Here is a 13265-nt window from a genome sequence, read left to right on the forward strand (position 1 = left end):
ACAATCTTCAGATGTGTACACAAGGACTGACTTATACAGGTGAAACAAGAGGCGATAAAGTGCAGTGAATATATCAGAGATGCTGAAATAGATGTTAGCGGGTTACTTGCATACATATCTAAGGTAGGTGTACATGACAGAGTGTACCAGTATACATACAATGTACAGTACAGTATATACAACATGTACAGTACAGTATGTACAACATGGTGGATTTATTTGACAGTGTTAAGCGTTCATTTGAATGACGGACCGCGGAAAGAAACTGTTTTTATATCTGGTTGTTTTGAGGTACGGTGCTCTATAGCGCCTACCAGAGGGGAGGAGTTGGAACAGGTTGTGACCAGGGTGTGATGGGTCTGCAGTGATGTTGCCTGCCCATTTCCTGAGTCTGGAGGTGTATAAGACCTGAATGGAGGGCAGGTTGGCACCAATGATTTTCTCTGCAGACCCAACTGTCCCTTGTAGTCTGTCCCTGTCCTGTTTGGTGGCCACACCAAACCAAACCAAACCATGGGTGTGCAGAGGACAGACTGGACTATTGAGGTGTAGAACTGAATCAAGAGTTCCTGAGGCAGGTTGAACTTCTTGAGCTGGCGGGGAAAGTACATCCTGTGCTGGGCCTTTTTGATGACTGTGTCTGTGTTGGATGCCCACCTTATTAGGTCCTGCGAGATTGTGGAGCCCAGAAATCTGTAGGTTTTCACCGTAGACACCGTGCTGTTGAGTATGGTAAGGGGAGGTAGTGATGGGGGGACTCCTCCTGAAGTCCACTGTCATCTCCACTGTTTTGAGTGTGTTCAGCTCCAGGTTGTTATGGCAGCACCAGAGGGCCAGCTGATCAACCTCCCGTCTATATGCAGTAAAAGCAGTAAAAGTACAGGGCTCCTGTGTGTACCCAGAGTTAAGAAGAAGTCAGCAGGTGGCAGCAGGGCCTTTTCCTATCGGGCCCCGTTCTTGTGGAATAACCTGCCTGCTGCCGTCAGACAATCGGAGTCTGCTGAGTCCTTTAAATCCAGTCACCTTTTTGCCTTCGCCTACAGTTAGTTGCCTTTAAATGGAGTACTTCACGACCTGTACTGCACAGCGGGTCGGTTTTCGTCTCAATGGATTTACCAAGCACCGTTCTGCCGATGAGATTGACTATTTCAAACCGTTCTCTTCTCTCACATCTGTTCTCTCTCTCTGAGTGATGTCTTCTCCTTTCTCTTCTCCCGTGAATGCGAATGGTGTGATGCGAGTCTCCCCTGTGTGCACATGCAGTCTAAGATAAACCAGGTCTCCGTGGTGATGGCGGTCGCCCCCTGGACACTGCTTGGCATCCTCCTCATCACATTTATTTTGTCATATATCTTATAAATCCATATCCCGTTTCAGTGTAGTTTTCCTTCTCTCACTCCAGTGTTACAGTCTCCTCTGTGTGCATGTGTGGTCTGCCCTCCTGTCAGTTGTACATGGTGATGGTGGTCGCGTGGCTCAGGTCCTAGGCTGGTCCGGTGGCATCTGGACACCGCTTGGCGTCCTCCTCGTCATATTGCTTTTTAAGTACCTGCTGAAATCTGTTTTTGTTTGCGGTGCTATTGCGACACTGGCCCGTGGAGCGGGGCGCTTCAGCAGAACCCTCCGCCTGCACACATGGCACATCATCTCCGCCTGCAGAACTCACAATACTGGTTTTGTCGACAATCTTAAATCTGTTTTGGGAGCGCCTCTCCTTCTTCAGATCCAGTGGAGTCCATCCAAACAGGCCGGGTAGCAGGACGCTAGCGGCCAACCTGCAGCACGCCGTACAGTCCTTTCCACGTGACTGTTTACAGGCCATGCTTCCCTCCCGGAGCCTCTGCTGCCACCTGTTGTGGCACTACGGTACTGTTTCGCCCGCTGTCTCCCTCTGCTGGCCTCATCTGTCATTGACCCTCTCGCTGGGAGTTTTCCCCGTACAGGCTATTATTAGGCACCGTGCCTCCAATCCACACGATCTAGTATTTAATAGTAGAAACAACAACCAAATATCCGGGGCAAGTGTCTGTAACTTGTGCCCTATTTGTCGGACTCCCATTGATTTTTATTCTGCTTTGACTCCAAACCGTTTTGGCCTGTTGAATGTGAGATCTCTTGGTAATAAGTCCTTTATCACTAATGATTTTATTGTTTCTAACAATCTGGACTTTTTTGTATGATTACTGAGACATGGCTGCCCCCAGGGGGCACTGTTCCCCTGATTGAGGCTAGCCCCCCTAATTCTGCATATTTTCATATTCCCAGGCCCTCTGGACGAGGGGGGTGGCCTAGCTGGTTTTTATAAACTAGGTCTGAAGTGCCATCCTGTCACTTTGGTCATTTTATCGCCGTGGAGATTTTATCTTTATTAGTCACTGCCCCCCTCCCCCCTCCCCCCTCCCGACATTACTGATTTCTTCGACCGTTAAGGTCTGCAGATGGAGCCCCGCTGGTTATTCCCAGGTCTCGGTTTGTCACAAAGGGGGATCGGGTTTTTGCTGTTAGAGCCCCCACACTGGAACTCTCTTCCTGTTGGACTAAGATAAACCAGGTCTCAGCTTCTCTTAAATCTCGTCTGAAAACTTTTCTTTTACGAAAGCTTTTACAAATGTTTGATATTTGTTTTTATTTATTGATACCGTTTTGATTTTTTACTCATTTGGTCTCATTCTTATTTGTGCCTTGTCTGGTTTTATATCTCTGTAAAGCACTTTGTGACGTTGTTTTAGAAAAGTGCTATATAAATAAAGTTGTTATCATATTGTTTATATATTTTATAATTCCATTGTAATTCTGTTTATCCTCTTTCAATGTTGTATTGTGTAAACACAACATCGTTGCACGTTGTCCGTCTCGGGAGAGAGATCCTCCTCTGGTGCTCCCCCTGAGGTTTCTCCCTGTTAAAGGGTTTTTAGGGAGTTGTTCCTTATCCCGTGCGAGGGTCTCGGGACAGGATGTTGTGTTGCTGTAAAGCCCCTTGAGGCAAATTTGTGATATTAGGCTACACAAATAAAATTGACTTGACTTGCTTCTATTAATACTACAGCTAGTTTTATCACTAGTACCTTTACTATGACTACTAGTACTGTGACCTGTTGTGCCAGGTCCACACACTTCCTGATAAGATGACTGGATACCTCACACAGCCTGTGGACCAGACTAGCTACCAGACGCTATAAGTTGTTTATTTGAAATTTTTGCCCCTTTTTCTCCCCAGTTGTACTTGGCCAGTCACCCCAACTCTTCCAAGCCGTCCTGGTCTCTGCTCCACCCCCCTCTGCTGATCCGGGGAGGGCTGCAGACTACCACGTGCCTCCTCCCATACACGTGGAGTCGCCAGCCGCTTCTTTTCACCTGACAGTGAGGAGTTTCACCAGGGGGACGTAGCATGTGGGAGGATCACGCTATTCCCCCCCTCCTTGAATAGGTGCCCCTGACCGACCAGAGGAGGCGCTAGTGCAGCGACCAGGACACATACCCACATCCGGCTTCCCACCTGCAGACACGGCCGATTGTGTCTGTAGGGACGCCCGACCAAGCCGGAGGTGACACGGGGACTCGAAGCTCATTTGCACAGCCCAAATTCACAGGGAAAACCAGCATTACTGCTGGTGCCTGACTGAGGACCTAATTGAGACCCCGTCTTAAATGCTTCACAAAGAGCATTCATAACAAAGGGATTAATTTCCTTAATATCAGTATTTCACATTCTTATCATTTAGTATTCCATTGGGAACAGTATGCGGTGTACAAGTATGTGGTGTACAAGTACTGGCTAGCTGAAAGGGTCCAGACACACACAGTTACACACGGAACGGTAAACGATGGAGACAACAGTCACCTTTCCATCACTGCGTTTCTATACACGTTACGCAGTGTGGCGGTAGAAAAGCTGATGGAAACGGACACGTGCTGACGTCTTCTCGGTGCCGGCAACAACAAAAAAAAACCAGTTCTTACACCGGAGTTGGTTTTTGCGTTTGTTGATTAAAGAGTCGCTGCGCTAAACAGGCGGTTGGGAACATTTGTGTGATAGAAAAAAAAGCTCGAATAGAAATCAATCAGGTGATCATCTGTTCCTTCGTCTTCACTGGTCCGTGTGGCGGCCGTTGAAGGACGCGTGCCGCAGGACACGTAAAACCCCTCTCAGGGTTTGATTCACGTGGACAGAGCTGACGGAAACGCTCTTCACTCACGCGTGACCCTGGCGATGTGAAATGACTTTAGAAAAGTTTGCTGTACGTTCGAGCTGGACGAGAACGTGACCGCCGACCGTGAAAAAGGGGAGTCGGTGACCTTCGGCTCCGTCTCCCTCCGTCCGCGTGGGGCTCGTCTATTTTAGGAGCGTACAGGTGACCCAGATTAGATGGAGTTTATTAATAACCCGCCGGCTGACGTCGTTCCTTCCATGACCGAGAAAGACCAACAAGACAAACCCCGGTCGTACCAGCCGAGAATCGGATGGCGACGTGAGGCCGGGTCCATAACTCAGTATTACCACTTATTGTCTCTCGGTGGTGTAGCGATGGGATGACATTCAGGTCTTGCCATAGACATGCACAGTTTTGTCGTCTAAATCGATGATAATGAGAACGTATGGCCTAAAATGCCTTCCGGAACGGGGTGTGAAACATGTGAGGGAGTGTTATTCCAATCAGTTCAATGTGAGGATCCTCAGATGGGTTCTTAAGCGTGGTGTTTTTGCACATGTAAGCAGATATATGTCAATATGGTGTCAAATGCCTAGTGATTATAGTGAGGAATGAGGATGCTATTTTCCATGTCAGTCAGTGCCAGCTGATGGATTTCCCCCCCCCCCCTTTTCCCCCCCCTCAATTGTATCCAGCTAATCATCCTGTTCCACCTCCTCTGCCGATCCGGGGAGGGCTGCAGACTACCACATGCCTCCTCCCATACATGTGGAGTCACCAGCCACTTCTTTTCACCTGACAGTGAGGAGTTTCACCAGGGGGATGTAGCACCGTGCGAGGATCACGCTGCCCCCCCCCCCCAGTTCTCCCTCCCCCCCGAACAGGCACCCTGACCAACCAGGGACACATACTCACATCCAGCTTTCCACCCACTGACACAGCCAATTGTGTCTGTGCGGATGTCCAACCAAGCCGGAGGTAACTAAGGGATTCGAATCGGCGATCCCCGTGTTGGTAGGCAACAGAATAGATCATTACGCTACCCAGTGCTAGCCCACGTATTGTTGATGTAGTCATTGTCATAGTACTGTCAGAGAGGAAACATGGACATCATTATCGAACAAGGAAGGCTATACTTAAATATGTTTCAAGTATCTGTATTGTCTTAAGTATGTTTAATTTCAGAGACCTTCGCCTTTTATTTCACTATGTTTCTAACACAGTCGCATGACCTTAGTTAAAAAAAAAAAAGTTGTGTATTTCAAAAGCCAGAGGAACCAATCCACTGAACCCATCAGACAAGCCAATAAAATACTCTAAGGGTTATTGTTATTGTTAGTTATTAAGACTTGGACAAAAAAAACAAAAAACAACCCCATCTTATTCTCATTTACAGAAGCTTTTGGTATTCAGAAGTGTAAATGTGTCAAAGACGGTTGAATCAGTTCATCTGGATACAATGAATCAGTTCATTGTATCTAGATTCATGAATCTGGATACAACGAATCAGTCTCTAGATTGTATCCAGATTCATTTATTGTATCTAGATTCATGAAGGTTGAATCAGTTCATCTGGATACAATGAATCAGTTCATTGTATCTAGATTCATGAATCTGGATACAACGAATCAGTCTCCAGATTGTATCCAGATTCATTGATTGTATCTAGATTCATGAATCTGGATACAACGAATCAGTCTCCAGATTGTATCCAGATTCATTGATTGTATCTAGATTCACGAAGGTTGAATCAGTTCATCTGGATACAATGAATCAGTTCATTGTATCTAGATTCATGAATCTGGATACAACGAATCAGTCTCTAGATTGTATCCAGATTCATTCATTGTATCTAGATTCACGAAGGTTGAATCTGTTCATTGTATCCAGATGAACTGATTCAGCCTTCTTTGATTTTCTTACCTGGATTGTCGAGCGTGCGGGTGGTCTGTTAGTCTTCCTCTGCAGAAACACTACACGCACTTTAAATTGTGTTCTAAGCTCTATCGGGGCACTGAATATGACAAGTACTTTTTTTTTAACTTTACATACTTTGAGCAAGACCAAGTACTCATATGCTTTTACTAAAGTACAGATGTCATCGTGTTACTTTCATTTTTACCAGAGTAGTTTTGTATCAGCGTATTTGTACTGTTACAGAAGTAAAAATGTTAAAATATTTCTGCCACTTATTTTCATCAGAGAACTACTGTATGTGTCCCATCTCGTCTTTCTCTCTGGTGTATGAAACTTCCGATTGAAACAGTTTGAGATCGGTGGCCAAAAGGTGTTTGGTCAGATCCGATGGGACTAAAATATCACATGTATAATATATATTTTGATATGTGGCATTCTGAATGTTAGACAAAACCTTGAGAAATACGTCATGCAAACACTCTAGATCTGCTACTGCTACTTATACTGCTACTACTACCTCTGTTAACGCTACTACTATTCATACCAACAGTACTACTACTATCATTAATACTACCACTCCGGATTGATGGCAGGGAACCCAGGAGATAAACAGGTCAAAATGGTCCACAGGACACCCATTGAACATGGTCGCCGTAGACTCCCCTCTGAGTTGGCTCAGTAGCTGGGGCGCCCCCTGGTGGTCAGCGCGGCACCCCGCACCTCCCCAGCTACAGCGTGCAGACGGAGGAGTCTCATTTGCAGCTCATGTAGGCTACAGGAGTGAAGAAAGAGAAATAACTGCGGCTAACGTGAGGCTTCTTCTCCCCTCAGGCCAACGTGGAGCACTTGACCCGCAAGATGAAGAGCAGCATTCAGAGAGGCTTGGTGCTGAGGTGAGAGCGGCTACGTCTTGTTTTGGTTCAGCTTCAAACACTGTTGTGTAGTCGTGGGACTTCAATTTTTTTGAGCCCATATTCGCTATGCGGCACGTCATTATCCCGGCTGACCCGTTATGTGCTTGTGGGTGTAAATCTGTGTGTGTTTGAGGGAGCAAAGGTATAACACAAGTGGCAGAATGAGTATGTTCTGTATATTGCATTTCCGTCTCTAATGAAATGAGCCGTTGTCAGGAGGCCACGATGTAAACGGGAATGCGTCCTGGCTGTCCTGCCTGCGGAAATCGAAAGGCTTCATCTCGACTCGTCACCGGCGTTAAACCTTCCCCGCAGCAATGCTGCACAGCGTCACGTTCACCCTCTCCAGTCTAATTCACAGTCATGTTGTCTACACCGCTCTCAGCTCGGCAGCACCGTCAGGAAAACGTGTTGTGTGTGTTGTGTGTGTGTGTGACATTCAGTTATGCACCTACATACTTATTTGTTACAAGGACAGCTTGTGCTGCAGGTAACTCCCTACTGCATCTACTGTATTTTTAGCAAATTTGTGTTAGTTTGTAATACCAGTCCTACAAGCGGGTTGTTGTACATGTACTTTGTTGTACTTCACTGTTTGGGACTGTTTGCTCAGGGACACCTTGGCAGTATTGGTACACTGGTGGTTCTGGGTATTGAACCAGCAACCTGTCAGCTGCTAGGTGTGTTTTAACCAGCTGGCCACCCACGTGACCTTGTGTGTGTGTGTGTGTGTGTGTGTGTGTTGTGTGTGTGTGTTACAGGAATGAGAATTGTAATGAGAACTTCACCACAGACTTTATCTACCAGCTGTACTCTGAAGAGGGAAAAGGTGTGTTCGACTGCAGAAAGAACATTCTTGGTCACATGCAGCAGGTAGGACACACACACACACACACACACACACACACACACACACACACACACACACCGTTTCAACTTTCTAACACGAGTCTTCATCAAACGATGCCGTCTGCATGACTGCTCACGTCTGTGGATGAAAGGACGTTTCACTTCCTTTCCAAAGGGAGGCGCTCCATCTCCGTTCGACAGGAACTTCGGCACCAAAATTGCAGCGAAGGCCATGCAGTGGATCACACGCAAGCTGAAGGAGTCGTACAAAGAGGGTAAACCAACTCGCTTTACTGACCATAAAAATCAAGTAATCTGATCTTATTGAAAGTCACATTTTCAGTACGTGGCGTCTTCGCCCACGACGAGGTACGTGTGTTCATGTCGGTTAGTGTCTGTATCTGTGTGTTGTTTGTGTGTTGGATGGCATGGGAAGACACAGTTTATATATAATGTACTTCATTAAGAAACGTTGTGTAATGACAAGTTCTTTGGAACACAGGGTGATGTATAAGAGTGGCGTTAAGTGCTCACAGGTGGACTACATCTTATGTAGGAGGTACGATCTGAGATTGGAGACCGCAAGGTGGTGACGGGGGAGAACGTAGCTAGGCAGCATCAGATGGTGGTCTGTAGGATGACTTTGGAGACCAAGAAGAGGAAGAGAGTGAAGGCAGAGGAGCCAAAGATCAAATGGTAGAAATTAAAGAAGGAAGACTGTTGTGTGGAGTTCAGGCAGGAGGTAAGACAGGCACTGGGTGGTAGTGAAGAGTTGCCGGATGGCTGGACAACCACTGCAGAAATAGTGGGGGAGACAGCTAGGAAGGTACTTGGTGTGTCATCAGGACAAAGGAAGGAAGACAAAGAGACTTGGTGGTGGGATGAGGAAGTACAGCAAAGTATACAGAGGAAGAGGTTGGTGAAGAAGAAGTGGGATAGTCAGAGAGATGAAGAAAGTAGACAGGAGTACAAGGAGATGCAGCGTAAAGTGAACAGAGAGGTAGCAAAAGCAAAGGAAAAGGTGTACGGTGAGTTGTATGACAGATTAGACACTAAGGAAGGAGAAAAGGACTTGTACTGATTGGCTAGACAGAGGGACCGAGCTGGGAAGGATGTGCAGCAGGTTAGGGTGATGAAGGATAGAGATGGAAGTGTGCTGACAAGCGAGGAGTGTGTGCTGAGAAGGTGGAAGGAGTACTTTGAGGGGCTGATGAATGAAGAACATGAGAGAGGGAGAAGGTTGGATGATGTGGGGATAGTGAATCAGGAAGTGTGGTGGATTAGCAAGGAGGAAGTGAGGGCAGCTATGAAGAGGATCAAGAGTGGAAAGGCAGTTGGTCCTGATGACATACCTGTGGAGGCATGGAGGTGTTTAGGAGAGATGGCAGTGGGTTTTTAACTAGATTGTTTAACACAATCTTGGAAAGTGAGAGGATGCCTGAGGAGTGGAGAAGAAGCATACTGGTACCGATTCTCAAGAACAAGGGTGATGTACAGAGCTGTAGCAACTACAGAGGTATAAAGTTGATCAGCCACAGCATGAAGATTTGGGAAAGAGTAATAGAAGCTAGGTTAAGAGGAGGAGAGGTGATGATCAGCAGCAGCAGTATGGTTTCATGCCACGAAAGAGCACCACAGAGGTGGTGTTTGCTTTGAGAACGTTGATGGAGAAGTGTAGAGAAGGTCAGAAGGAGGTACATTGTGTCTTGGTGGATTTAGAGAAAGCTTATGACAGGGTGCCGAGAGAGGAGGTGTGGTATTGTATGAGGAAGTCGGGAGTTGCAGAGACGTATGTAGGAGTGGTGCAGGATACGTATGAGGGAAGTGTGACAATGGTGAGGTGGGTGGTTGGAATGATGGATGGGTTCAAGGTGGAGGTGGGATTACATCAAGGATCGGCTCTGAGCCCTTTCTTGTTTGCAGTGGTGATGGACAGGTTGACGGACAAGATCAGGCAGGAGTCTCCATGGACTATGATGTTTGCAGATGACATTGTGATCTGTAGTGAGAGTAGGGTGCAGGTGGAGGAGAGCCTGGAGAGGTGGAGGTATGCACTGGAGAGAAGAGGAATGAAAGTCAGTAGGAGCAAGACGGAATACCTATGCATGAATGAGAGGGAGGACAGTGGAATGGTGAGGATGCAAGGAGTGGAGGTGACGAAGGCATAGGAGTTTAAATAGTTGGGGTCAACTGTCCAAAGTAACGGGGAGTGCAGAAGAGAGGTGAAGAAGAGAGTGCAGGCAGGGTGGAGCGGGTGGAGAAGAGTGTCAGGAGTGATTTGCGACAGAAGGGTACCAGCAAGAGTTAAAGGGAAGGTTTACAAGATGGTAGTGAGACCAGCTATGTTGTATGGTTTGGAGACAGTGGCACTGATGAGAGAACAGGAGGAGGAGGTGGAGGTGGCAGAAGTGAAGATGATAAGATTTCATTAGGAGTGATGAAGGAGGACAGGATTAGGAACGAGTATATTAGAGGGACAGCTCAGGTTGGACGGTTTGGAGACAAAGCAAGAGAGACAAGATTGAGATGGTTTGGACATGTGTGGAGGAGAGATGCTGGGTATACTGGGAGAAGGATGCTGAATATGGAGCTGCCAGGGAAGAGGAGAAGAGGAAGGCCAAAGAGGAGGTTTATGGATGTGGTGAGGGAGGACATGCAGGTGGCTGGTGTGACAGAGGAAGATGCAGAGGACAGGAAGAGATGGAGATGGATGATCCGCTGTGGCGCCCCCTAACGGGAGCAGCTGGTAGTAGTAGTAGTAGTAACAGGAATATTAGGTGAATTAGAAAGGACATTAACTGCAGGTGTAGATGGTTTTAATGAGTGTGTGTGTCCTGTGATGGACCGCTGACCTGTCCAGGGTGTCCTCCTACTTTCCACCCAGTGCTTGCTGGGATACTGTCTAGGTGTGTTGTACCTTCCTTGCCTTGGTTTTAAATGTGTTTAGACAGAGGTGTGTAAGCAGTGTAGTGTGTGTCTGTGTGTGTGTCTGTGTGTGTGTGTCCAGCTCACCTCTCCTCCTTGCTGTGTGCAGGAAGAGTGTTTGCCAACTCAGACGACACAGCATGTCTGTTGGGAATGCGTCGCAGGTCCATGGACTTCCAGCCTGTGGTGCAGCTACGCGATGAGACCGACTTTGTGTAAGACAAACCGACCGTCTCTTCCGTGTGCGTGTGTGTGTGCGTGAGCGAGTGCCCACTTATAGGTTGTAGCTTTAACCTATTTTCCACCTAGCTAAACTAAGCGTGACTCTTTTCATAGATCATTTATTGTCATTGCACATACAAACTTCTGTTCAGCAGCGATCCATGATCAGCTTAGTCATGCAAGGGGCGTCCGGGTGGCGTGGCGGTCTATTCCGTTGCCTACCAACACGGGGATCGCCGGTTCGAACCCCGTGTTACCTCCAGCTTGGTCGGGCGTCCTTACAGACACAAGACACAATTAGCCGTGTCTGTGGGTATGTGTCCTGGTCGCTGCACCAGCGCCTCCTCTGATCAGTCGGGGTGCCTGTTCAGGGGAACAGCGTGAGCCTCCCACGCGCTACGTCCCCCTGGTGAAACTCCTCACTGTCCGGTGAAAAGGAGCAGCTGGTGACTCCACATGTATGGGAGGAGGCATGTGGTAGTCTGCAGCCCTCCCTGGATCAGCAGAGGAGGTGGAGCAGAGACCGGGACGGCTCAGAAGAGTGGGGTGATTGGCCGAGTACAATTGGGGAGAAAAAGACAAGCAAGTAACATTTACTGTTTATTTAACATGTAAAGAGAAAAGCTTAACTACTGACCACATGTTAGAAAGATGCTGAAAGCAGTGAGAACAGTTCTAAAACTACTGCTGGACTGATGTAAAAAAGGGCTGATTGTGATTTAATTTCACCAACTACCGGAATGATCTATTGGTAAACTGATCAATTGGTAAACTGATCTGTTGATAAACTGATCTATTGGTAAACTGATCTACTGATAAACTGATCTGTTGGTAAACCGATCTGTTGGTAAACTGATCTACTGGTAAACTGATCTACTGGTAGTAAATGATGATTTTCATCACTGAACAGCCTGAACTTGCTCAGCTCCTCTCACGTTTCACACGGTAGCAGTAAACCTCGCCCAACATAAACCTGATGCGACGTGCGGGTGGAGGTCGGCCATGTTTCTGTCGAACCTCGGCGGTCCTCTGGTCAGATCAGTCTGTGTGACGATGTGACAGAGCAGCGCCTCCTGCTGTCGGGCCAGGTCACATGACTGAGATGAGCTGCAACCAGGGTTTATGATTACCTGCTCAACAGGAAATGTGTCTTTCTTCCCCTCTGTCCTCCAGCCACCGGATCCCCAAAGAGCAGTGGTGGCTGAAGCTTCGCCCCGTCATGAAGATTTTGGCCAAATATAAAGCCAGCTACGACATCACCGACTCCGGCCAGCTGGAGCACGTGACCCGCGTCCTCTCCAGAGAGGCCGACGCCTCCTCGGCCATGTGAGCAGCCACAGAGTTCCAGGAAGTGAAGAGCCGCCGTCCAACACGAACAGCCGAACTACCGACTACACGTCACATGACCGAGAGAGGAAAAGTGAAAAGCTAAACCTGGTTGTTATTTGAGGACAGGAAGTAGACAAATCGAAGTTATTTATGGACTGGAACCCTGATATGGTGGAGATATTGATCTTCAGGTATCAGTACATTTTTTGGGGGGGGGGGGGTGAGATATGTTCAATTACCCTCAGTGATCAAGTTAATTATCATGATTAATAACACAGCAGCCTCTCAGGGTTGTCATATCAGAATTATCACAGAATTCATTAACGTTCGCTCGCAGTATTATTGAAATCAAAGTACGAAGTTGTATTTTTGTTAAATTTCTAAAATACCTGGTTTACTTCCCATCTGTACCACACCCCACACCGTGCTGTGTTCATTTAAAGCAACTTTAATTTTTTGATGCACTTTGATTTCCCAAAAATCATACATCATCCAATCAGCTGCTGACACGGGGGCCGCCCTACCGAATCAAACCGAAAGCTTTGCCGGGCCACAGCCCCGCCTCACACCGTAGGTCGGCTCCTCACACCGTAGGTAGGCTCAACACAACAAACTCGCCCGAAGGCGAAACGTAGCATCCTGTTTTGCCGCTCAAAGATTTCTGGACTCCAGCGTTCTTGAAAGGTCGTCTTGAGCAGGGCGTCAAGGAAAGATGGCCGCATGCTTCCCCAACACCCGCTGTGTGTGTGTGTGTGTTGTCGTGTTTCACTACTGCCATTTGTAACCACTACGGGCTTTATGTGTGGCACCTTAAAGGGGAAATTCGTTTAAAATCTGCAGATGCTGTACTGTGTTCTCACTGTGAAGTGGAGGGTGTGTGTATGTGAAGTGTTACTGTTGTTGCGTTGTGGTGAGCCTTCTGTCACGTAGTAATAAAGCATTTGTTGTGAAGACACGT

At 47.4% G+C, this 13265-nt stretch overlaps 1 protein-coding gene across 1 annotated transcript in view; it reads left to right on the forward strand.

Annotated features, from left to right (window-relative positions):
• Positions 1 to 12485, forward strand: part of LOC130124132 (ATP-dependent 6-phosphofructokinase, platelet type-like) — a 69142-nt gene extending 56657 nt beyond the window's left edge. The window contains exons 18-22 of the mRNA XM_056293564.1: positions 6900 to 6961; positions 7744 to 7855; positions 8007 to 8106; positions 10866 to 10971; positions 12152 to 12485. Coding sequence (XP_056149539.1) covers positions 6900 to 6961; positions 7744 to 7855; positions 8007 to 8106; positions 10866 to 10971; positions 12152 to 12308 — 537 coding nt within the window. The 3' untranslated portion in view covers positions 12309 to 12485. The remainder of the gene's footprint in view (positions 1 to 6899; positions 6962 to 7743; positions 7856 to 8006; positions 8107 to 10865; positions 10972 to 12151) is intronic.
• The last annotated feature ends 780 nt before the right edge of the window (positions 12486 to 13265 follow it).

The sequence above is a fragment of the Lampris incognitus genome, chromosome 14 (genome assembly GCF_029633865.1).
Source record: "Lampris incognitus isolate fLamInc1 chromosome 14, fLamInc1.hap2, whole genome shotgun sequence".
NCBI classification, from domain to species: Eukaryota; Metazoa; Chordata; class Actinopteri; order Lampriformes; family Lampridae; genus Lampris; species Lampris incognitus.